The sequence below is a fragment of the Gossypium hirsutum genome, chromosome A13 (genome assembly GCF_007990345.1).
Source record: "Gossypium hirsutum isolate 1008001.06 chromosome A13, Gossypium_hirsutum_v2.1, whole genome shotgun sequence".
Classification (NCBI taxonomy): Eukaryota; Viridiplantae; Streptophyta; class Magnoliopsida; order Malvales; family Malvaceae; genus Gossypium; species Gossypium hirsutum.
Genome location: NC_053436.1, coordinates 7101902 through 7129014, shown reverse-complemented (window position 1 = coordinate 7129014; position 27113 = coordinate 7101902). Strand labels below are relative to the sequence as shown.

Sequence of the window (27113 nt, the reverse complement as noted above, 5' to 3'; positions counted from 1 at the left end):
TTGCAGAATTTTTTTTACTCCACTGGAAGTGGACAAAATAATTACCCATATAATTATGTAAAATTATTTTTTCATTTTAAATATATAAAAATATTCTTAATAGGGTCTAATTGTGTATTATTATAGTTATTCATGGATCGAGTAACCCATTAGACTCGGTAGATTTGACTCAATTTAAGTTGGGCTTAGACAAAGATTTTCATGTCTCAAGTCAGTTTAATTTAACTCGAGTTCAATTTAAATAATATTTTAAAAAATTAATGATAAAAATATATTAATCTTAATCTTAATGTAGAAATGTTTTTTTAATACTATATTAATATCTAAACTGTGAAATAGGCTTTCGGGTCAAACTAGATTAACCCAAAAAATATGTTTGGACTTAAAAATTTTATTGAAACTGGACCAAAATCTAGCACATGATAGCTCTAGTTATGAATGGAGCGATAAATAATTTAATATAATATTTTATAATAATTAATTTTTTATATAAACTTAATAATAACCAAGGTTGATTAAGCTGAACTTGAAGTTTTATATAGATTATACACATGAAGGTGGATAACCGCACATTAAAACTGAAAGAGATAAATAAAATTAAACATAATTTAAAAATATTTTTCAATAAAATATTTTTTAATATTTAAAATTATTACTAATATTAAACTTTATTACTAAAATAAAATTTGCAATAGCCATTTAAGTAAACCGAACCGGGTTAATTTTGGGCTTGATCTGAATTTTTTTTTTTTGTAAATATCTCTAAACCGTACAAAGAGGTAGTTGGATCGAGTGTAATATAGGACCGTAGTGGGCCGGTTCAGCCTACCAATTTAGCCACCTCTACTCATTACAATAACAAAACAAGTAAAAAAAATGGTCGAATTTGATCCATATGTTCTGATTTTCTTTTTGGAAGAATATGTTCTTTTATTATTAAACCAAATTCTTGTTGATACCAAGTCCAATTTCTCTTCTTCTCTTGTTTCCCATAATTTTCAACAAACCCAGAAATAGAGAAGAGAATCGAAAACAAAAATGGGAGACGAGAAAGTAAAGGAGGAAGCCATGCGGATGATTGGGATGTTCCAAGTTCTTCCTCGTTTGGTCGTTTTCGATCTCGATTACACTCTCTGGCCTTTTTACTGGTTTCATTTCTTTCCTACTTTTCTGGGTTTTCTTTTTCCTTTTTTTTCTTTTTAGTATTTGAGCAATTTTGGTAGAAATACCCACAAATATATATCTTTGTTCTTATCTGTAATCTTACTTCTATTTGCATATCTGAATTTGGTGATTTACATCACTTACCAATGCTCAGACCATTGAAATTGTTGAGGGGCCGGACCCAGTAATATCTCCTGTCGTGGTGTGGTTTTATCTCCTGATTATTGATATATATGCCATGGGCCATAGGGTGGAGTATTTGCATTAACTCTTTAGTTTCTCTTTAGTTTCTACTGTTTTGCATGTTCCAGTACTCTGAACTGCTTTGGTTTTGTACACCCATCAGAGGTAGAGTCGAGTGATAAAATCCTGACCAAATTTATCTTGTTTGTATGACAAATATGATTGCCTATGGTATTGGCCTTTGTATCTTGTCCCCCTTTCTCTGTTTCTTTCCAATCCATGAAATAACCTGTTTTTGGTTGCTTGGCTTGACATTTTTTAATTGCTGATGATTTGTTCACATGGTTGATTTTCAGTGAGTGTCGATCCAAACGCGAAATGCCATCGATGTACCCCCATGTTAAAGGCATAATAGCCGCACTCAAGGACAAAGGGATTGATCTAGCTATTGCCTCTAGGTCTCCTACTGCAGATATAGCTAACACATTTCTTGACAAATTGAATATCAAGTCTATGTTTGTTGCTAAGGTTAGTCACTTAGAATCATTTTTCCCTGTATATATATATATTTATATTTATATATTTCTGTCTAGAAGGAACTTTTCATATCCGTACATGGGTTATTGGGATACAACCCTCCAAGTAACATAACTAACAACTTGGGTTTTGTGCAGCAATACTTACAGGCTGTGTAGAATAATGTAGCTAAAAGATTTTTCTTTCTTTCTTTCTTCTTTCTATCTTGAAGGATCTTGCATATTTTAATTCTTTACTAAAAACCAATGTTGCCCCAACTCTTCAATTTTTCTTGAATTATCCCTTGTTGAAACGAATATCTTATGCATATTCAGACATAGGTATTGAGATATGATTCTCCAAGTACATGAGAAAACTTTAAAGAATTGAATGTACTTATATCAGACATATACTTGTCCCTGCATTCACTCCCTTTTCCGAGTAAGGTAGCCACCTACTCTGAAACTCTTCTTGTGTACTTTTAAATAAGGATATAAACATTATGTGTTTTGGCATATTCTTACTTGTAGTTGTAGCCATTAGACCTCATATACTGAATTATTCATGGAGACTTTTCTTATGTATCAATTTTCTTTGTAATATAATAGTCTAAGTGCTTATACATATGCAAGTTGGGCTTTTGTTGACTATTAATGACATGATTTGGGGTTTTGTTCGTCAATAAATTTCTGCTAGCAAGGATATGAATATCATAGTAATTGAACAGTGATCGCTCTTTTTTTCCGTTGCAATTGCATTAAATTATTCTTCTTTTGCACCATTCAGGAAATATTTTCCAGCTGGACACACAAGACCGATCATTTCCAGAGAATTCACTCAAGGACTGGGATTCCCTTCAACTCAATGCTCTTTTTTGATGATGAGGATAGGAACATACAAGCTGTAAGAACGAGTTTTCCTATCTTCTCGATTTTCCTGTTCTTTTTTCTTTTCTTTTTTTGCTCTGCTCACTTGCTGGTATTTTATGATACTCTCTTCATTTTTCTTGAAACACCCGTGTCTAGCACTTGCATCCAGTACATATATGGATATGAATATGGTGGGAATTTGACCCTCCTAGATCTCTCCAAGCATATGAAAAACTTGGGAAAGTTGAGCATATCTGTGTTGGACTAATACCTGTTTAGGATATTCACATCTGAATCTGAGTAACATACTAAGTATTTCATGGAGTCGGATATTAGGATCTTACATGTTTATGCATTGTGGTTTTAAGGATCTTTTTAGTTTTTCTTTGTTATAGTTATTGGTAAGGGTTGCTTTGGTATTATGCTTTGTTTCACTTAACAGTAGGGGCAGAGGGTCATTGGGGCAAAGCGCCCCCCCATTCATAATTTTTTTAAAATTTTACTTAGGCCCATGCCAAGATCCGCCAGAGTGTAACAGAATTTGTAATGACGATGGCAGGTCTCGAAGATGGGAGTAACAAGCATATATGTGGGTGATGGGGTTAACCTTGGAGCATTGAGACAAGGGTTAACAGAGTTCACTGAAAATCAAAATGCATCCGAGAAGAACAAGCAGAGATGGCTCAAGAAATACTCCCAAAATTCAAGTTCATCTGAGAAGAAAGACCTGAAATGAGTATTATTTTATGTTGGCCCTTGGTCATCGGTATCAAAAGAAACCAAGATTGTTTTACAAATTATGTGGTGGAAACTTTTTGAAACCACATTCTATATTATAAATTTAAAATGGTCTTATATGTATACCATCTTTGAATGTCGACTTCTACAGAATCCTATCATATGATTCTCCTAGTGATGCAGGTTAGCTATTTTTCAACCATTCTTACAAAGAATGAATGAAAGCTGATTGTTTTTATTTTTATTTATTGGGGGGGGTGTCCAAGATGAAACTCAGTACTTAAATGTTAATCATGCATGACGTAATTTTAACGGATGCTCGGTTGGCTATTACTTTTTATCTTTTTAATTTCTCTTTTGTTATGTCTGCTGGACTTGCAGCAACAATGCTACTATTGTGGAACTAACGAGGATATTATGTCCTATTAGGGAAAGGAGCTATACTTTTAGATGTAGTTTTCTTAAATATAATTCACTCATTTAAACGCGTATAAAATTCAAATAAAATCTTTTTTTTTATAAAATTCTGAAAAAGGATATAGCTTTTCCTAACAAAATGGAATGTGTGACTTGAAGTTAAAATTGAGTAACCTTGTTTTCAAATTTTTGAAAATCAAATCAATTGAAATGATATGGCAGTGCTAGTAAATTGACATAACATTATAGATGATTTATTTATCATATAAGATTTTTGAAATTATATAATTTAGTTTAATGAATTTAATGTCAGAACAAAATTTCATTTTTTAAAAGAAAAAAATGGATTAAAAATAGCTAAATTAGAGTATAAATAGTAAATCAGTAACATACACAGAGTGCAATGACAAACAGCAGAATTTGACATATATATAATACTTTAAAAAAGTTATAAACACAATTTTTAAAAAATCATTTATATGTTACTCAACAGAAATTATGTTCAAAGATTCGTTGTGTCACTAAACAAAGAAAAATGATTTACACAAATAAATAAAAGACAAGAGAAAATGAAGGTTCTAATGAGCAAACTATTTTATAAGCAATCAGAAAGAATAGTACAGGAAATGATGTTTCTTAGTATCCTACTTGAAGAAAGCATCGGAAAATATAAAGAGGATGAGAATGAGTACAAGGAAGCATCTTTAAGTTGAACCATTCTTGATGTCAGGTTCCTTGCCTGTCTCAGGGAGAAAACACTTACACACAACAAGGACATGATGTCCCTTTCTCCATTTGACTTAATCACCCACATTCTCTCATACCCTTTCTGCCAACAGCAATTGTTCAAGTTCTTCTCTTCTTCTCTCCAATTCCTGCATATAAATGTCCATGAGATTATGGTATTTGATGAGAAAATTAGTTCACAGCTGTGATACTTCCACAATATTAGCCTGAAATACCCTACAAATCAATACCATATTGCAAAATCTCCAATATTCATTATCATGTTAAGGTGTTTATTGATAAATTTCTTAAGAGAAATGTTAACCAATGCCGTGTAATTAATGCATCACTTTTTTCTTGAATTCAGTTAAAGTAAGCAATGTATTAAATGTTAGAAAATATCCTTAAAATGAACTGTTCAAGACTCCTGAAAGGTTGTGGGTCCGAGTGGAACTTAGACGCGTAATGTCCTCCTCAAAGGAGTATAATTATTCAGGGGTTCGGGGAGTTCAGGAGTAGTCTAGGAAATGTATCAACATATATAATATTCCTTAATTGGTACTTATCTTAACAACAATCACTTGTAACGCACGGCAAGACTGGGTTCTTACAGCTCATTTGTCAACTTAAGAACACTTGATTATAATGTGGTAGGGGAGGTTTGAATATAAAAAAGAAGCATTCAGAGTATGACTAGACCTCCAATTGATCAAATAAAAGAATACATAAATAAGAAATCATCAAGGCAAGATGTAGACCAAAAGGCCAGCTTTGAACAACTCTCATAACTTACCTCCAGATCTTGAACTGCTTGTTCCCTTGTAATTTCCTTTTGCTGGCGAGAACGTTTGAGAAAACCAATGCATAAGATTCCCTGACAAATTGTTATCAGTACAATCAAGGAGTAAACATAAACTCAACTCAAAATCACAGTTCTGAAGCCTTTGCTCAATTCCACCCCAAACTATATTTTATCAAGACATGAAAGTGAATGATAAACCTCAAACATCTCACTCTTTATTTTTCTTGAAGTAAACATATCCAGCATCACATTAGACACATTTTCAAGCATAGCTATGAAGATATGATCACGGATTCCATATATAGGCACCATGACACTCAAACCACACTTAGAATCCAAGATTAAAGAAAAAAAGACATGGTAAATGTGTAATTCAGTTGAATTATTATGAATCATACTCTTGGTCGGTATTCCATCAACCTTCCTATCCATTTTTAAGATAGGTGAACCTAGAAATTCTCAAAGCAACATAAGACATTAGGTTCATTATCATACCGAGAAAACGTAAACTACACCACAGGCAAGGAGCATATAGCTTGCTATGTTCTGAAGAAGAACCAGATCCTGTTGCTTTACTGTATAATCAGGGAAAGCTCTTGTCATTACTGCAACGCTGGAGCCAATAATAGCAAATTTAGAAAGAAATTAAAACAGAAAAAATTTGTTTATTTAACAAAAAATTGAAAAATCAAGTATTACCGAGTAAAAAATTTGATCTAATTATGAAACTCGTCTTGAAAAATGAAAAGCTAGTCCTCTGCTTTAATTTGTTATAATTTGATGCTCATATGTTATATAAACTGACAAGTCAGTCCAATTGTGTAACAATGTTAAAACTTATCATTAAACTGCTAACACGGAAATTAACAATTCATTAATTTATATGCAATAACTAGTAAAATTCAACATTTCAACAGCTTATATATATAATAAATTAGTAAGAATCAGCTGTTCAACTGAATTAGGTTATCAGTTTTTGTTAAATACGAGGACCAAATTCCAACAAAAGATGGTAGACTTCTCAGTTCTTGTAGAAGGATGAAATTCATAATTAGTAAAAATTTGGTATTATGGGGGGAAAAAACAAGAAAAATCTTACTGCAATATAAGACATACAAGATTTGCAGCATACCCCTACCAGCCCAGTACTCCAAAACCTGCATTTTAAAGTTTTTTAACTCAGCATTTGATGGTTTTATCTAAAATTAATTATCATTACATATTTGAGAGTATAAATTCCCTAACCTTCCAGAACTTGATTATGAATCCCCATTCTGTTTCCGCCAGAACCACAAAGAAGGCAATTACAACAGCGTAACACCGAAAAATCCCGTCAAAAACCTTTTTTTTATGGGTAAAGGAAAGAAAAGTGTCAAAAATTATTAAGTAGAAATAAAAAAAGGAAAAGGAAAAGGAAACAGATTATACATACATCGGCTCCGTTCTTGAAAGATCGAAAGGCAGAGAGAACATTGACGGCAATGCAGAGAATCGCAGTGAGAGACGTTATAACACTAAAACAACGGCAAACCACCAAAAAGGGGTCGGATCTGGACCTTAGTCTGGTGCCGGAAGACGCTCTCGGCAGCACTGGCTCGCCGCCGTCGCCCTGTGGATCTCCATTTCTCGCCATAATTTGTTCACCTTTGATCTGAGGGGAAAAAGACCCCTAAGAAATCAAATCAATGAAACAATTTTTTCTAATCTCTTGATTAATAGGGATTTGAATAAACAAAGAACTTTAGTTGTTCGTTGGGAAAGCGGGGGATACTTTCACCTGCCATTCAAGGCAAGTGAAGTACCTCTTCCACGTGCCGGTTGCCGAGTGGGAATTAAACTGACAGCTGGCGGTTAAACAATACAATACTGAAGCCGACACCTGAGTCCATTGGATATTTGTGGGATCCGCGGAATAAATATAGTCGCCGTCAGATTTCATCTAATCGAATGATTGATAATCTAACGGTTCATAATTAACTGTTATATTGCTGTCCGTTATTTATTAGTTCACCTTATCCACGTCCCCGATTAATCATTAAAAATTGAGAATATTTTTTAATGAATAAGGCATTTAAGTTGGTTTTACATTTCATAAAATATAATATTTTCAAGTCTCCATATTTTAATTTTAAATAATTTCATCTGGAGGGTTTAAACTTTATTTGCTCCATTGAAAATAGTTTTTGAAAAAAAAAATTTTGTATTTTTTTATATTTATTTTATAAAACATAATTTGGTCATCGAAAAATTATTTATAACTTAATAGAAAATAAATATTTTTTACTGTAAAATAATTTACTCTTTTAAAAAGTGTAAGTCATTTATTTAGCGTAAGTTATTTTCTAAAAAATATTATTTTATTTTTATGTAAAAATTAACTCAAGTTAAATTTAATATTATTATATTAATAATAAATCTTTATTTTATTTTTATTTTTATTTAATATTATTATATTAATAATAAATTTTTATTTTTATTTTTAAAAATATTTAAAATTAATAAAATATTATAATTTACAATATTATTAAAGAGACATATTTAACTATCTATCTCTAATCATGTAATTTATTATTTTAATAAATTGTTTAATATTTTAATTTTATTTTAATAATAAATTTTAAAAATAATAATTCTAAATAATATTCTTCATAAATTATTAAAAACTATTCAATATTAATAATTTAATAATAAATATTTATTACAATTATAAATATATTAATAATAGTATAAAGGTTAAAATATGTTATAAGTTAATGTACTCTTCACAAATTTGAAATTTAATCCCTGTACTTTATTTTCAAGAATTTAATCTCTCTACTTTTTAGATTTGAAAATCAAGTCCAATTATTAACATTGTTAAATTTTTTGTCAATTTTGTTTATATCACATTTTTTAATAAAAAATGCTCGATATTCATGTGAATAAAAAATGACTTTATAATGAATATGAATTTAACAAAGTATTTTTAATAATGCTAACAGTTGAACTTGAATTTTGATATCTAAAAAGTAGGACTAACCTAAAAATAAAAATGCATGGACTAAATTTCAAATTTTTGAAGAATACAAGGACTTATGCCATATTTTAATCTAGGATAAAAATATGAATATTTTAATTATGTAAATATGAGTATCTATTTAAATTATGCTTAACTTCATTTATCCTTTACAACTTCAATTTGTAACACCCCTCGACAGACCCAATCGTCTGATTCGAGTTATAGGATGTTACAGTCGTTACCGTAGTAAATACTGACAATTTCACAATAAAATCATCATTTCATATCATCATTCATGATCGTTCATGCAATCAACAACAATACAATATCGAATATCATGAACATTCTTTTTCGGGTCTTATACGAGCATACTAATGCTTTAAAATCAACCAAAGATCAAAAGAGACCTTTTTACAACATTTTTTTAATTTCAGATCAAGTACACCATAAATAAATCATTCAGATATTCAATCATATCATAAATACCTATATATTATAATATACAATTAAATTTGAGCCTTAATCGAGCTTACAAAAGCTCTTTTGTTGACCCGAGCATGAAATAAGACCGAATTGCAATGTTTTTAAAGTTTTCAAAATAGGTATTGATACCCTTGCTAGGTACCGATACCCTTTTTAACTTCGATGTTTCAAAAAAATCAATTTAACACGAAATTATTGATACCAGACTTAAAGTACCAATACTTTCTTTAATGTATCGATACCTTACATTTTATATCAATATCATTTTAAGGCTCGATGTTTAAAAAAATCTAAAGAAAAACACTAAGTATCAGTACTTTTATTTTGGGTATCAATACCTCATGCCAAAAATGTCAAAATCTTACATTTTGATACCTTTCTCATGCTAATAAAACATGATAACCAATTTGTGCCTAAGAGCACACTTGAACCTACATATGAACTAACTAAAATCAGCCCAACTCAAGCACTTAATTGTTTGCAAAATCATCCAATTCAATATGTCAAAATTTTACACTAGTTCATAACAAAATATATATCAAATTCACCTATTAAGTTCAATTGGTAACAACATGCCTATGAATCATTCAATATCATCCATTTTCATACCATATCCTACTCAATTACTCATTTGTAAATTCCATTCAAACATCATAACCTTTTACCAATTCACAAACACAAGTTAACATAACTTTCTTAGCATCTAATATTAACCATATTCAAACCAATTCAACTAGCTAAAACTATTATTCAAATCACATATATATAATAAGTTCTTAACCAATAATTTTGAGACATTTATATATGTCATATAATCAAGTTTTAAAACAAGCAAAACTCTATCGAGTCAATAGTTGGATAGTGTGAACTTTGAGGTGATCCGATCGATGTACTCCGCAAATCGACAATCTACAAAAACGAGAAAAACAACTAGGCAAGCATTTCAAATGCTTAGTAAAAATGATAAACTTATCTTGATTTACAATTAAATATTTCAACTACTTAACTTGTCACAATATTGCCTAACATAACATTTCACAATAATAATGTGAGTTCATTGTATAACCGAGTAATATAACAATTCAACATTTAATATATTATTCAATTTAGTATCGTACACATAAAATCCACAATTCAATACCATTTGTATCATCTATTCATCATATAACCATTTGAACATTAGGCTCGTAACGTTTCACTGTCATTTCTCTTTTTCATTAATCCATTAGCCCGATGAACTCTAGTAAATAAACTCGGACACATGGCTAACTACACCGCTCCAGAAAGCACCGTAGTTCTTAACAGAGAGCACTAAAGTGTTAAGAAGAAAGCACTGAAGTACTAATCAGAGAGCACCAAAGTGCTGAATAGAGAGCATAGAAGTGCTAAACCCGAACAAGCGCACAAATAACCTTATTGACATGTCAATCGTATCCTAATCGTTTACTAAGTTCACGTGGGCATTAATACTGTATTCATAACATTTAAATCACTGTAATGTCATCATATACATATCATCCCATCGTAAAACATTCCGTATCCACTCAAGCACATATAGCACATATATATTACCATTTTTTTACAATTTAGTTCATGTATCACCTTTTTGTACCAAATAGTAACCAATTCAAAATTACACTTACACACAAGTAACTGCACAATTCAAATATATTTACATTACTATTACTTATAACTAAACTATATGAACTTACTTCACAGAAACTGCAATAACAAGATGTCGGGGACTTTACAATTTTTCTTTTTCCTCAATTATCTTCTGGTTGGTTCAATTCTCGATCTATATGACAATTCATTTCAATTTATCAATTTCAAATAAACTATAACATTCTATTATACGCATATGAAACTTCAATTTCTTTTTACAAAATTTCCCTAAGATTTTTTATTTTATTCAATTTAGTCCTTAAAACTGAAATTACTAAAACTTTCAAATTTGAGCTTCGATTTCAAAATCGACCTCAATTTCATCCTTTTACAGCCCTTTATTATCAATAATTACATAAATTTAATATCAATCTCGAAATTTATGCACTTTAATCCTTATTTTCAGAAATTAACAAATAAACTTTACAAATTAGTACTTTTTCATATCTAAGCTTAAAATCTAACAAATTAACACCAATTTCATCAAGTTTTCAACAATGGAAACTTTTAAAAACTTTAACAGTATTGCAAAACAGTACATGGGTTAGTTAAATCAAACTTTCGAGATCTCAAAAATATAAAAATTATAAAAAAAACAGACTTGAAAACACTTACTAATTGAAGGAAATAAAATTTTAAAGCTTTAAACCCTACTTTTCCCCATAGATACGGGTTGAATAAGATGGAGAGCAAAAATGTTCTCGTTTTCTTTTAATTTTTAACTTATATAGTTTAATTATCTTGTAATTAATTATAATTAATTCTAAGCATAATTAACAACATTTAGTGGATCCCAAATGTCATCCACCACAGTTTATCAATTTAATAAGGGTCTAATTGCTTAATTGTTCCCTCAATTAATTAAAAATTTTACCTTAATTAACTATCCAATTAACAAAATTAAAGGATCAAATTTCAATTAAACTTTATACTATCCTTGTAAATATTAAATAATAATATTTACAGACTCATTCGTTGGAAATGGGGTCTCAAAACTACCATTTTTGACACCACTGAAAAACGAGTTGTTACATAATGTGTCAATATGTACTCTCATATATGTAATATATGTAATTTAAATTAATTTTAATTAAACACTATTTATTAGTTTATATATGATATTGATTATTACAAAATATTTTCTTATTATAAAATAAATTTTGATTATTTAAAAGAAAGCACTATAATCTTTTATAACAAATATATTTATGTCGCATTTGTTTTACAAAGAAAATGTAAAATATAAATTTATAGATATAAAATAAACTCAATTAAACAATGAAATGATAAGAAAATTTCAAATGTATGTTTGTTTCATTGAAAACAGCTTTCATGAAATATTTTCAGGAAATCTGCCAAAAAACAGAAAATATTTTACACAGATTCATCCAAACACTAGAAAAGTAAGTCATGTTCCAGAAATAATTTTCTGAAAGTCATTTTCAATGAAACAAATAGAGCCTTAAACATGAATTATATTTTTAAAAGTGTAATGTGTCTTATTATTTTCTCTTGATAAATTTGAGTAAATCATATTTAATTATTAAAAATCAATAATTTGAACCTATTAAAATTGAATTCATATTAACTCAAACTTGAAACAGATCCTTAATCTGAAACTATTGGAATTGAAATTATTTGAATTTGTTGATACAATGATACAACAAAGAGGGTGTAAGAGGAAGTTGTGGTGGTTGTTACGGAGGTCGATTCACCTAGTCAGGGTGGAGAGTTGGAAGTTATGTGGAGGGAGGAGAGAGTGCTAAGGCTGAGAGGTTAAAAAGTGTTGATAGAGTGTAAGTTTTGTATCCTCGAAGAGTCGATCCCTCCTTCTTTGTTGCTGGAGGTATTTATATGCCAGGATCCTGTGTAAAATGGTGCTAACATATTGGACTTGTCATCTAGCCATCCTTACAGAGCACATGGGGGATGTCTTCAATGGGCCAAGGATGTCTATGATAGGACAGATGTAACACCCCTTACCTAGTCCGATCACCAAACTTGAGTAATGGAATGCTACAGACAAATACAAATAATTTACGTGCAATTTGTAATTCAAAACTTCAATTAAATATCAATACATCAGATATAATCAATAAAAATAAACATTACAACCAAATTCAGGTTTATATTAAGCTTACGAAAGCCTAAAATCAACTCAGTATCAAGTAGGGATCAATTCGAAATAAAAACAAAAATATAGGAAAAATTTGTAAACATAGGTCACACGGCCGTGTTCCCTAACTGTATGGGATAGGACACACGATTGTGTGGGCAAGCCCTATGTAACCCTCAAAATCCGGGCTAGGCGTTATGGCCAAATCTCAAAAGCCACATTATAACCATTGGAAAACATTTACTTGTTAAAGGTAGCTAGGCTTCAATTGTTTTTACCAAAACTCAAAAATTTAAATATCAATTAATTTTGCTTTTGGAAAACACTTTTTAAAATATGAATATTTGAGAAGTTTATTATAATATCAAGATATCGTCTTAAATCATTTAAACAAAGGTTTAGTAATGTTCTTAATTATTTCTTTAAAATGATTTTGATAAAAATCTTTCGCAATAGACTTTTGAAAATATTTAGAAAATCAAAAACTTATAAGCTTGTTTAAAATCAAGTAAAAAATCATAAATAATTGAAAAAATTTCAATAATTTAACAATATTTTTAAACTCATCAAGCATGCATGCATGGCAGTTTAAAGTTGTAAAATAAAGAAACAACCTAATAAAAAGTCTAAAGTCCAAAATAACATCCAAAATAGTTTTTAAACCCATTATTTGAAACCCATACGAGTACCTCCTCTGAATGCCAAATCCAAGCCCTAAGTTTGTGTATCACCTGAAAAGTTATGAACTAAAGGGGTGAGCTTTTAAAGCACATTGTTGGTCTTATAAGAAGTTAAATAACAATAAACACATACTTATCATACAACATAATAAAATTTGATGCACATGATCATGGCAGTGCAATTTTGTAAAATAATTATGCAAATTTTTATAAAACATCCTACCTATCACCGCTACACTCCAAAAAGAGTTCCGCAAAACTCATCGATCCGAACACTCCAACGTGGAAAAAGCTACCAATATTTGCAGACAAGCTGCCATATAGGTCGTGGACGAAGCCACCATGTAGGTTGTAGACTAAGCCATCAATATTCATAGACAAGTTGTCATGTAGCTTGTGGCCGAAGTCACCATGTAGGTTATGGAAAAAGTCACCAGTTCTTCCTCCGTACAATGTCCCACTCCATGCATGTGATATGGCCACAATGAACATATAGAAACGTATTTTTCATTTCAAGATATCACTTGTCACACTGGACATGTTGAAACATGCAAATCAGATAATATCGTGTAAGGCATGTTTAACATGTGAATCGAATCTCAATTCCAATATCACTGGCATGATTTATATATCACGCCTATTATATAATGTCATCATATCACACATCATGAGAAATGAGAATATACTCATAATTTCACAGCATTCATTAATCATATCAATTATCACATACAATCATAAAACAACCAGTTTGAGGTACTTACTTGGGTACTACCGTTTTTATGGCTTTCGCATCCCTATTTTGAAGACATAGTGTATTCTCAATATTTCTTATTATGGAAATCTTTAACAAGGTTTCAATTCAAAATAAATATATATTATTTGACAATAAATCTCATATGCAATTTTTCTAAGAAGTTAAACCCACACCTGACAGTAAATCCAAAGTGAATCACCCCTTTAAGAACACCTACACTTGGATCTAATCGATAGGTCACCTACTTATCAACAAAAGTGATCTTTCATTTGGGAGTTCATTTTAAACATTTTATGGAAGAAATCAATTTAATAACATTCCGATCAGCACTTACTCTTATAAAAATCAATCGAAAACGATGATCTCAATTCCAATGTTAGGAGTTTTTCGAGATGGTAACAATCAACCATTCATCAAAAGTAGAATATGATATGTTAATACACGAAGGAAATACACTATAATCCCTTGTAGACATTCGACCTAAAGGAAAAAGTAGGGAAGAAATAGTGGTTTTCATCCCACTACTATACTTACTTTAACTCGATTGAATAGGAAGGAATGTTGGATCATTGGGGTCTTGAGTTGGAGAGGAAATCGAGTCTAGAGAAAAACCATCATTCAGAAAAGAGCTTAAATATGAAAATAATTTAAAACTACTAAAAATAGGAGAAATATCATTTCGTTTACTAAAGAGAATGGTAGAAATCATAAAATGGTGAAAAAATAAATGAATCACTAAAGCCGGTGGGAGGCGCGGTGACAGTCCAACGAGAATTCAATAGAGGAGGAGGAAAGAAAGGTGTTGCAAAACTTGCGAAACTAGAGGAAAGAATGAGAAAAAAAAAAGGAAAAAAAGTGGAGACAATGAGGAAATTATTTTCGATGGTGGTGTAAGGTGGTGGCCACGGTGGTGACTAGTGGTGCAAAGGGTGGTGTTAGAGCAAAATGGATAATATGAGAGGTGGCAATGAGGAGTTTTGATGGTGGTTTAGTTTGGGTGGTGGAAAAGAGAAAAAGAACTAAAATCAAATGTGGTGGAAGGGTGGCCAAAACAAAGAAAAAATGGAGAGAAAGAAAGGAGCTAAGGAGAGGGACGACAATAAGGAGAAGAAAGTAAGGAAAAATGAATCAATGGTGAAATGTACTTGTCTAGGTACAATGAGTAGGTTCACATAGAAAGGGTGGAGAAAAGGGTATGTTGAGGGGACAAATAAGCAAAAAGGGGATCATGCTTGTAAAAATAAGGCATGTTAACTTAGCAAGAAATGAAAGAAATCCTCCCATTGCATGGTAACTTGTGTGGACGGTAATAGGGGGTTGGCACATGCTAAAATTTTCAAAAAATTAAATAAAAATATAGAGAATGTGGAGACTTTAACCTAGGACCCTTAAGAAATTATTTAAGCTTCTAACCACTAGGCCAATTCATTTCCTTGTTCACATTCCTACAAAAAATATTTAAAACATGGTGTAACATTTACTAAGGTTTGAAACAATTTTGCATCTAATAGAAATAAATGAGAGGGAAGGGATTCGAACTCAGATCATTAAAGACAGCTCCACCACTACTCAATCACTATACTTGCTACTTTTAAATTGACAAATGTACCAAGGTCATCTTAAAAAAATTTTGAGCGTGACCACTCTCAGTTCATTAACCTAATTTCTACTAATCTGATTTTTAGGATATGACACCCTGTAACAGCCTGATACCATTGATCTACCGTAATTTGGTGTAGTAGATTAAACTAGTTTTCGCATTTAAGGAGCTTAAATACAAGCAATTTCATTATGTTTTAGTTAAGTTTTCTTAGTTTTATTGTATTTAATAAAATGTGCAAATTTAGTATTTTATTGACCTTAGGGGCCAAAAAAGGCCTAAGGGTGAGCTAACGCACTTTGTGAGTGTGTAGAAGACCTTTAGAAGGCATATTAAACTGATACTGGTCGCTACGTCGCAACACAAGATGACCGATGTCACAACATAGGGAGCAAAATGGAGAAACCTCAAGATTGCCTTTAATGTCGTGACACAGCTTAAGGGCGTTGTGACATACCCCTATAGATGTCCCAAAAGAAGTACACTGACTGTTATGTCGTAACATAGGTCATGGTGTGTCATGACATCAACTCTAGGATGGAAATCAAATATGAAACATGGGAGTTTTGGTCTGCACAATCAAACTTAAAGCTCAAGAACGTCAACTAACATAGGGTTGAGGACGACGACCACCTTAAAGCTATAAATAGGCTCTTTTGGCACATGTTATAGACATCATTCCTTTTGCCTATATTCTCTGTGTAAAATTTAGTTTAGTTTTCTTTCATTCTTAGGTTTTAAATTTGTTTTCGTTGTTCTTGTTGATTTCAAGAGATCTGAATTATGGAAGCATTCAAACTTTGTGGATTCGTAATTAATCTCAATACAATTAGGCTCTTTCATTTAATTTATCTTATCGAATTAATTAGCATGCTTTGTCTTTATATCAATTTCATATTGTCTATGGAAGCCATGAGGAACTAATCCTTCTATAGGGATTAGTGAGTGGAGGTATGATCTATTAACCATTTTGTAGGGTTGCTCAATGGATCAACTGTTTAAGAAAAGAAGAACGTGAAACAAACCTTGGGACTGACAACCCCGGGAAGTCATCAAGGTAGGAATTAACCTAAAACTGGTATTTCCCATTCGTGAACACCTTTACCCCGAGCTAGTCTGGACTGTGAGGTTAGAATATAAATAGTTCTTGCTGACTCATTATGTTAGTGGAAGATTAGAAGATCCTGCTAGGGTAGCGACTAGTTAATTGACGAGGAACCTGAAACAACAGTTGATGGGGAGTACTGAAACGATCTAATCACCCATATTTGAAATTTGATATTTACTCTACTCTTCTATCTCCTGAATTTTATTTCTTTTATGTTATTTATTTCTGTTATTATAAAAATATTAAAAAACCCTTTTCTATGTTCTTACACTATAATTTATTTAAAGTACTAATTAGATATTTGAGTATTTAGGTTAGAATTGGTCTAGCACTCGCCTCCTTTGGGTTTGATCCTCGGAGTAGTCACCTACTTCATTGTAAAAACTATATTACAACTCGATCCGTATACTTGCGGATACCGCCTCGTAGTTCTCTATTTTATTACAGTATTCACACTTGGACGTTAGTACGTTCGGAGACAGACAACCATGTGGGGCTGGAGTTACATAGTTGTGCAAACAAACTTTGTAACTCACTGAAGTCATGTGGGTCAATAGTGTAAATACCTAAAAGATGCCACACGACTGTGTCGCCAGGCTATGTAACAGACTTTGGCCATGTACACCAAAAATCACCCAAAACATACAGACCACACAGTCGTGCCATATGTCGTGTATGACACACGATCGTGTGTCAAGCCGTGTATCAGGTTGTGTGTACCTGAAAAAACCTATCAACTAAGCTTTTTAATCCCAATTCATTTATGCCACAAGCAATCGTTATACCATTTCTCAACCAATTCATAAAGCATCAAAATTAAGCAAAAAAATCACTTATAACAATCATCCTAAGTGTCGAACCAATATGTCACAATTGACACATCAACCAACAATTTTAAATAAACTAAAACATCACATTTGTACCATTCCAATATACCTTCAAAGGCATCTCAATACAACCAACAAATTTACATTAATCTAGCCATTCAAATAACCTTAAACTTAACCTTTTAAACATGCACCAATATTACGAAATTCTTCCACTCAACTTAGGTATACCATTCACTATAACTATGGCATAGCACATTACCAAATCAACTTTCAAGCATAAGCATCAAACCATTCAACAAAAGGACATTGCCAACCTATATATATATAAATATATATATACATATACCTAATTCTCAAAAGGGTCAACATAAATCCAACATATAACATTATATATATCCAAATGACACCTTAAGTACATGTCAAGACCAGAACAAAATTATCACCAACACTTGAGTCCAGGATTGTCACTGGATGCTGAGTCAACGATCACATTGAAAAGTACTTAGCCTGCGCATGGAAAAAAATCGTATGCTGAGCATAACTCAGTGGTATTTCTATAATCCGAACATTAAAGCATATAATAAATCATTTTAAATGCATAAGTTAAAATTGAATAATGAATTGCGATTAACATGTCATCTATGCCAATTCACATATTCTTTGTTCAATCTAATACATCTTAATATATAAATAAATAGTAAACCACTTCACTTCATTTGGTATCGCAATTTCCAATTTCATGTATTCATCAGGCATATCTATCACTGTTCAAATCATTTCACAAATAGACATTCCGTTTTACATTTTTCTTCCATTTCATATTCATTTGTCATCTCAAATTAATTTCTCAATCTCGTGGACTCAAGCGCTTATTCTTTATCATCATTTCAACTATAAACATTTCATTTTTATCTCTCATCCCCCTATTAACATGACTCGGATTCGAACAGATACACAGATCCAACCAACACACCAGTTTGGCACTCAATGCCTCATCGGATAAATTCGAAGTAAATAGTTGTACCCAGTGCTTGTCAATAATTTTGACACCCAATGTCTCATCGGTATAAACGAAGCAAATTGGCACCCAGTGCCTCATCCACTCGCAATCGAAGTAACCCTAAAATCTTTCTATCCTAGGGCATGCCAACTATATCCAACTTTTCCCGAACAGTTAATAAGGTATTCATTACTCATTTTACTCTCAACTAATATCTCAATTCACATAAATTTTTATCATGAATTCATATATTCAAACATATGACAGCATTAATCATTTCAATGTGTACTCAATTTCATATTTATATAAACATACATATTTTTCACTTATATTCAATTTAGTCCTCATGAACATCAATCAATTCAAATCAACTCACTACATCTCATTATCACAAAGTATCCCACATTATGTTCTTACCATGCATAAACAGTTCAATATGCAACAATTTACAAGTAGTTTGAATTATAGAAACATAAACCGTAAACTTCGAGCTATTCGTCGAAGACTTTGTCTTTTCCTTTCTTTTTCGAGGAATTTAGGTTGACGTTAGCTACAGATTAAAACAAATAAGATATTTCATCAATAATCAACCATTTTCACATTCAATTGCTATTTTATATAAAATTTTCATTTTATTCAATTTAGCCCCTAAAACTGGGACTAACATAACTTTCAAATTTTAACCCCTAAATTTTATGTCAATTTCACTCTAGGCCCAATTTAACTTTCTATTTCTCATTTCTACTAAGAATTTCTAATTTTTTTCAATTTAATCACTATTGCACAAAAAATTAATGAGCTTTATAATTTAGTCCTTTTTCAATTCTAAACTTAAAATCTATCAAAATAACACCTCAAGCTACAACTATTCAATAATTGTAACATCCTCAAACTTGAACAATATAAAAAAATATAGCATGCGTCAACTAGCTTAAGCTCCCGAGATTCTAAAGATATAAAAATTATAAAAAAAACTAAATTGAACTAACCAAATTAAAGCTTGAAAACTTGGAAACCTAACCGTTGGTCTTCTCCCCTATTCAAAGCTTGTGAAAATGATAAGAAAATGTTTGTTTTGGTTCTCCACTACTTAAGTTTTTTTTTATTTTATTCATTTATGTTTTTATAACATATATTTTTTTATTCTAACTTTTATAACATATATAAGTAATTTGCTTCATAAATGTCCACTATACATATTGAAATGGTATAATGGTCATTTTAAATTCCTTGCCTTTAATTATAAATTTTTTAACAATATATTGAACTTTTGGCACTTTAACGATTTAGTCTTTATACCTTAATTAAACACTATTTCGATAAAATTTCTTGACCAGAATTCAATTCACTTCTAATATAACTTTGTACTTAAGGAAACAGGGTCCCAAAATCATGTTTTCTAGCACCATTGACTTTTGGATTGTTATAACAGATCTTGTCATTCATTCTGACTTGATGGGATATGGTAATTGAGTCCATATGGTGTTTAGTGACCAATGACTTCATGTTCCCAATGAAGGTCCAAGGATTCATACCACGGATGACCCGTACTAGTTCGGATGGTCATCTCAGAAAGGAAGACTTGTTGGCGACTTCCCGATTTACTGGTTGTAGGTTTACTGTTTAAGCACTATTTTAGCTCACCACGTGTCTTGATACGGGTGGGGTATAACAGAATTCAAAATAGCATAAAACAAGCTACATGAAATTATCAAAATCTAAATTGATTAGAATTAGAACAATTCGAACCCGAAACATATGGAATCAAAATAACCAAACCCGAAGCATCCCAAACTAAAATGATTTGAACACAAAACATCCCCATGTTGGAATTATCCAAAAATTTTAAACCTCAAATTTACTTGATTCAAATTGACTTTACCCATAATTAATTCGAACTATCCATAATATTTACAAGTGAATTAGAACAAATGTATTAAAGTATTATTTTAAATAAAATTTCGTTACATCACAAAAATTAAAATGGTTGGTTATGGCGATTCATATCAGGGTGTGAAGAGTTGTTATGATACCGGCGGTTCACGTCATTGAAGGTGTAAAAAATCGTTTTAATTATGGTGTTCTAAGGAGTTTAGGCTTTTGAGTAAAGTCTATATCACTTATCTTTTACATAGGTCTTGAGGGAATATTTACAAGGTTCTTAAGTTTTCTACTCTTGTTTTATGTTATGATAAAATGATACATTATTAGAGTCGATTTGAAGAGTCTAAATGAGTAAACTGTTAAACGTGACACATTAATAGATGTCATTAATTACCCTTTATAGATTGTGTAAGCCCACAAAGTAGGATTTTTAGGCGAAGCCATTAAGCTAAGTTTTTTTTATGAAACTATGGCGATGCTATATGTACAATGGTTAACTATTTTGGTAAGATTTTTACAAAATTCATTAACAAAACTATATCCTTCAAATATTTTAAGGTTTTTTACAATAATTAATGTTTTTTAAACATTAAATTTATGTAGCTGTGTGGTCACAAAACTTAATTAATGAAAAAGATAAAATCAAATATTAAAATAAGAATACAATAGCTTTTTACCTAAATTCATGATTTTAGGAAAAATCTTAGTAAGTAAAATTATTCAATAAGTCATTAAAAAAAATTAAATCAACATAGTGAATTAATTTTTAGCACGTTTCATAATTCATAATAAGAATAAATATTAAATTTTCAATAAAAATGGAAAATATTTATTTTATTTTATTTATTTAACATTATTTTTAAAAAAAATTACTTTTAAAATTTTAAATTTATTCTGAATTAAGTGATTAATATTAACTTCTTATCTTTTTATTGTTTCCAATGGTTTTTTTATGGAATGAAATTATATCATGCCGCTTTTATTATAGATTATCAAAACTATTTTAAAAGTATCCAAGACATTGAAAATTTTAGATTGCGTTTGGCTTCCGGAAATAATGGTTGTTTTCATTTTCATTTTATAGTGAAGAAAATTTTTTAATATGATTTTTTGGAAATGAAAATAAAAATTTGTGAAAATAGACAATAAAAAAATATGTTCCATTTTTTCAATAAAAATGTTTTGAAAAAAGTTGAAAACATTGGATTTTTTAAGTTTCATACATTAAATTTACCTTGACATCCTTTTACAATCAATCTTTTATTTTTATAAGGTTTAAATATTTCTTATTTTATTGCATTTTTTTACTGTTGTAATACATTTTTAATATATTATACTTTAATTTAATTATTTTTTTCATTTCTATTTTAAGAAATACATACTAAACATGTTTTTCAATATTTTCATTATTGAAAATAAATTTCTATTTTCATTTATCAAATATATTTTCTAATTTTCAAAAAATAGAAGATGATTCTGCAAATGAAAATGAAAAATAAAAACAAAGAATGCTCTCTAAAATCAAACACAACCTTAATTTTTCAATGATTGAAGTTCTCATATTAAAATATTATATTAATAATAATATGAATATCAATCTATGTCGATTTAAAGTGTAGATATTAAATTAGAAATTTTACCACACGTGTATATATGGATGTAGAAACTATGTATTTAAAACATAGAGGTGTGTTTAAAAATAACATATAATAAGTAATAAAAATATGGTTTGAACTAATTAATAACACATAAAATATGTACCACATTAAAATAAAAAGGAAAATATTAAACTGTGAGTAAAATAAAATTTAAACACGTAAATACATCAGATTAAGAATATTAAGTGCACTACGATTGTTTATCCAAATGTTGTCATTGATCTTTAATTGGTATCGAATTAACTTATGATACCAACTTAATCAACAACTTTATTAATACTAGAAATCCTATCATACGTGTTTGCATGCGGAAACCACTTATTTAGAACACAAATGTGTATTTGAAAATAACATACAATAAATATATATACAATTGGTGAAGGTAATAAATTACATATATTGAAATAACAACGTATGGAATTTTTTAAAATGAAGCTTTGGTTGAGTGATAAATTTAAGATTTTACTAATTCAATTGGAGTGGGTTCAAATCGAAAATAATTTCCCTAACTGAGTTGGTGTCCAGTTGACTCTTAACACAAACTCAGTAAAGGACTTAAATAATTGTATAAATATATAATTGATGGAAGTAATGAAATATGCATGATAAAATTAAAATAAACAAAACAAAATAAAATAAAACTTTGGTTGAGTGATAAAATTAAGGTTTTATTAATGCAAGTGATGTAAGTTCAAATATTACTATGTGTAAATTTTTATTAGCTTTTAAAAAAAATATTAAAGTATCATTAATAATATAGCTTATTTTATGTAATGACCCAAATTTTAAGGTCATTGGAAAAGTGAGTTATCGGGTCCTCAATTCTGAAAATTAGATTCGTAAATATTTATTATAAATATTTACGAAATTAAGTGAGAGATTAATTAGATTTTAGTTAAGTGAATTAGCTTGAATTAAGGTTAATTTAGTGTAAGAATTAGATTGAATATAGTATAAAAGTTTAATTATAGACTAAAGAAAAGTGAAGGGACTAAATTAGTAAATAAACCAAAAAGGGGACAAATGTGTGATATAAATTAATACATTTGTAATGATTGTATTTATAAAAATGTAAAATATATATGTATTTACTTATATTTTAAGTATAAGATATTTAATATATATAATATATTATTATAATAATTTAATAATATAATAAAGTATAATATAATAGTTAAAATAAATAAAAGAAACAAAATAGAAAAAGAAAGAACAGAGAATTGAAAACGAAATAGGGAAAAAAAGAAAGGAGAAAAGAAAAAGGAAAAATTAGGGTTTTTGAAGTTTGAAGTTTAATTGGTAAGTTAATTTAGTCTATTTTCTTGCAATTTTGATGTTTTTGGAATTCTAGAATAAAGCCCTACTTGAATCATGTTAAAATTTAGAAAGTTAGTGAATTTTTAGATGTTAATTAAGTTGAATAAATAGATGAATTATGAGATAAAATGATAGAAATTCAAGTTAGAAGTGGGAGAAGGATTGAATTGTAAAGAGAGATACAAGTTTTGTAATAGTAAGGATTGAATTGAGAGGATTCTATAATTAATGTTTTATGCTGTAAAATTTAAAAGTTGGAATAGTTCAAAGTGATAATTGAATGAAAACATAGGATTTATTTTGAAGAGAAAGAATGGTTATGGTGATAAGACTAAATTGAAATTTAAACAAAAGTTACATGGAAAATAGAAGAGTGTATTATTAAATGATATATATATTGATGATTTTAAATGTTAATTTTTTTTTGTAGCTAACATAGTACCAGAAACGTCATCAAAGATGGGGAAAGAGAAAGTGAACGAGGAATAAGTCAAAGAATTACCGGTTTGTATTTCTATAAACTATGCTTAATAATTTAATAAATGTAATTGCTATTTTTAATTGGTTAGTATGTATGATAAATGATGTGATGGAAATTGTTACTGTTTCTGTATCAAAATGAAATGATTCAAATACCCTATTAACAGTGTCGGGCTAGTCGGATATAGTTGCATGCCATAGGATTGGAAGTGTTCAGGGATATTCCGACTGTGTGTCAATGAGACACTATATGTGTCGACTACTATTACTGTTCCGGATTCGTTCCGAAGAGGTACTCTGTACCTGACTATTACTGTTACTGTTACTGTTACTGTTACTGTTACCCTTACGGTGTATTTCGGCTTCGACCGATGAAACACTGTATGATATCCCGGTGTGTGGGTTGGATCCGTGTATCCGTTCAGGTCCGAGTTATGTTAATAGGGGTAAATGAAGGTACTAAAGATTGACTGCTATCAATTATATAATTATGTCTGAATGTTGATTGTTAATACGTATAAATATCATACGGATGTATGATTGTTGAAAGGTATAGAATGATATGAAATGTGTAAAGAATTGTTTAATTGCATTTAAGAGCTATAAGATGAAGGTAAGAGGTTAAGTTATTAAGATTATGAAAGTAAAAGCTTAGAGTTCAAATGCATAAACATGACTTATTATTGCTTTAAGTTTTAGTTTATAGAAATACCACTGAGTGTATACTCAGTGTACGATTTGTTTCCGTGCGTAGGTTAGGTACAAAGTAACTAGCGTCTCAGCATCCGAGCCAACTCCCAAACTCAAGTACTTGGTGAAGTTTCTTGTTTTAAAGAATGGTATGTACCTAGGTTGTTTTGATGTTAATTTTTTTATAAGTGATATTAGTGAAGAATGTTAGTAGTTAGTTAATTGATGTAATGAGTGTGTTATAATATAGTCCTTTTGAATTGAATTGAATGGTACTTAAGTACAAATTTGGAAGTTATTTTGTTTAAGGGTTATTGAATATAAGAGTTAGACTACAGTATGATGGTTTAATGAGTATTAAGTGTGATTATCATGTTTTGGATTGGTTGAATGGTGGAATATTAAATTGCTAGTTGTATAAAGTTTGCAGGGTTGGTAAATTTGAAATACAAAGTTCATTTTGAGCCCACACGGCTTGCACACGGGCATGTTGTTAGGCCGTGTGTCCCCTGAACCTAAAATGCTACAAACAGGTTGCCACACGGGCTGAACACACGGGCGTGTGCCTTGGCCATGTAAAATTAAATTGTTTATAGGTAGAAGTCAAAGAGCTCCACGGGTTGATGAAACGGGCATGTCATATCAGCCACACAGACGTGTCATATAAGCCATACAGGCGTGTGATACTATTCAAGAGAGGAAACTTTAAAATTTCACGAAAAATTTTCTAAGCTTCTGATCGAGCCTTGGTTTGTTTTAAATGTTCTTATTAAGTACCGTGGGCCCATTAAAGCTATATTTAGATGTATAATGTTGCATTTATCCTTGTTTTACATGTAAATGTACTGTAATGACCTGTAATACTCCGTAATCCTGTTCCGGCGATGGGACGGGGTTAGGGGTGTTACATTTTAATTATGAAAGGACATTTTTGAAATTTTCCTAATTGAGTCTATGCCTGATTGAATCGTGGCACCAACTTTGTTAATGACTTAAATAATAGTATAACTGAGGTATTGGCATTGTAGGCAAAAGTTAAGACATTGAATCCTTAAGTATACAGGATTAAATCCCACCATACACAATAACCATATGTGTATTAGGGGTGTAAATGAGAAACTAGTGATCACAGGCTATTTGAGTTTGACTAAAAAGAAACTCGAGCTCAAGCTTGTTTCAATTTTGGTTGGCTTGGTCTGATTACATCTGTAGTGTGGGTTTTCGATACCACCATATAAAGTTTCCATATTGGATTTTGTCCAGTTATATTTCGGGCTTTTTGTTTGTTTGAGTTTTGTATTGGTTTGATTTTATTGTGTAGATGCTCAAACTTATATTTAAAAGTGGCTAAACTACATCCAATGCCATTAAACTATTAATAAGTTCACATTGTAGTTACTAAACTTCAAAAAGTTACAAAATAATCACATAACTATTCAAAAGTTTTCATTTAAGTTGTTAAACTATTTGAAAGTTTTTTATTTAAGTCACTATGTTGTTAAGTTTTTTTTTTAAATCTGGCTAGTGAGCTCCAAGTGACAATTCCACAGTTGGTATAGTGGATCAGTACTTATCAACAAGTAGAAGAACATATTTTAGATCCAAGTCAATCTGACAGTTAGTCTCAAAAGTCAGAAAAAAAAGTTGTTTGGATTTTAGTTTGCAGATTTATGATGTTCAAAATTGTTTCATGAAAAAAAATGAACAGTAGAAGAGAGAGCTTGAGAGTTTTAAATTGGTATAGACGGTGCAAATAGAGAATGCCATACTATAGCGGTTTTAACAACTCAGTGACTTGAATGAAAACTTTCAAATAGTTCAGTGACCATTTTGTAACTTTTTAAAGATGAGTGACCAAAACATAAACATACTAATAGTTTAGTGACCTTAGATGCGATTTACCTTTTAAAATTGTACTATATAAATTGGTACTAAACTATATCTTTTTTTTCCATCTTGGTTCCTAAATTTTTTTTTCTGGTCACAAGTGATACCTAACCTACTTTTGTTTCCCCAAGCTGGTACCTCCATTAGTCAAACCGTTATCTAAACTATGGTTTTTTTTTATACCTAAACATTTTTTTTGTCACAAGTGGTACTTAAATTATTCTTTTGTTATCCATTTTACGTCAAAATATTATATTCGTGAAAAAAAATTAGTAAATAAACTTTAAAAATGTTTTTAATTCTTTTAATTCCCTTATTTCTTTTACATAATTTCTCTTTTTATTTTTTCTCCAAATTTTTTTCTTATTCCTTTATAATGTCTAGTAATACTTGTAATGTTCGAAATTTGCCCTCTCAAGGTCGAAACACTAGCAATTAACTTTGTTTTCGAACTTCACTGCCCGCTTGCTCGACTTGTCTGGATTGAAGAAGTTATTTTATCAATTAAAACTAGTTTTTTTTAAACCAGACGAAATCAACTAGAAGAA

The 27113-nt window shown here is 30.2% G+C and overlaps 2 protein-coding genes across 2 annotated transcripts; one reads left to right on the top strand and one right to left on the bottom strand.

The window, feature by feature from the left end:
* The first annotated feature begins 870 nt into the window (after window positions 1-870).
* LOC121212249 (magnesium-dependent phosphatase 1) lies at window positions 871-3803 on the top strand. Its single transcript, XM_041084660.1, has 4 exons — window positions 871-1148; window positions 1704-1875; window positions 2650-2766; window positions 3292-3803. Exons 1-4 carry the CDS (start codon window positions 1039-1041, stop codon window positions 3466-3468), a joined length of 576 nt encoding a protein of 191 aa, XP_040940594.1. The 5' UTR covers window positions 871-1038; the 3' UTR covers window positions 3469-3803.
* Window positions 3804-4457: 654 nt separating this feature from the next.
* On the bottom strand, window positions 4458-7222 carry LOC107920792 (uncharacterized). Its single transcript, XM_016850645.2, has 6 exons — window positions 6848-7222; window positions 6661-6756; window positions 6532-6572; window positions 5911-6028; window positions 5407-5487; window positions 4458-4762 (listed from the first exon to the last, which is right to left on the bottom strand). The coding sequence occupies exons 1-6, from the start codon at window positions 7046-7048 to the stop codon at window positions 4706-4708; spliced, it is 594 nt and encodes a 197-aa protein (XP_016706134.2). The 5' UTR covers window positions 7049-7222; the 3' UTR covers window positions 4458-4705.
* Between the last annotated feature and the right edge of the window lie 19891 nt (window positions 7223-27113).

Excerpts from the sequence above, each read along its gene's own strand:
- LOC121212249 (XM_041084660.1), top strand. The coding sequence starts at position 1,039 with ATGGGAGACGAGAAAGTAAAGGAGGAAGCCATGCGGATGATTGGGATG. Across the intron at positions 1,149-1,703 it reads ACTCTCTGGCCTTTTTACTG|TGAGTGTCGATCCAAACGCG; the intron begins GTTTCATTTCTT and ends GTTGATTTTCAG. Across the intron at positions 1,876-2,649 it reads AGTCTATGTTTGTTGCTAAG|GAAATATTTTCCAGCTGGAC; the intron begins GTTAGTCACTTA and ends TGCACCATTCAG.
- LOC107920792 (XM_016850645.2), bottom strand. The coding sequence starts at position 7,048 with ATGGCGAGAAATGGAGATCCACAGGGCGACGGCGGCGAGCCAGTGCTG. Across the intron at positions 6,757-6,847 it reads CTTTCAAGAACGGAGCCGAT|GTTTTTGACGGGATTTTTCG; the intron begins GTATGTATAATC and ends CATAAAAAAAAG. Across the intron at positions 5,488-5,910 it reads GTGTAGTTTACGTTTTCTCG|GGAATCTTATGCATTGGTTT; the intron begins GTATGATAATGA and ends ACAATTTGTCAG.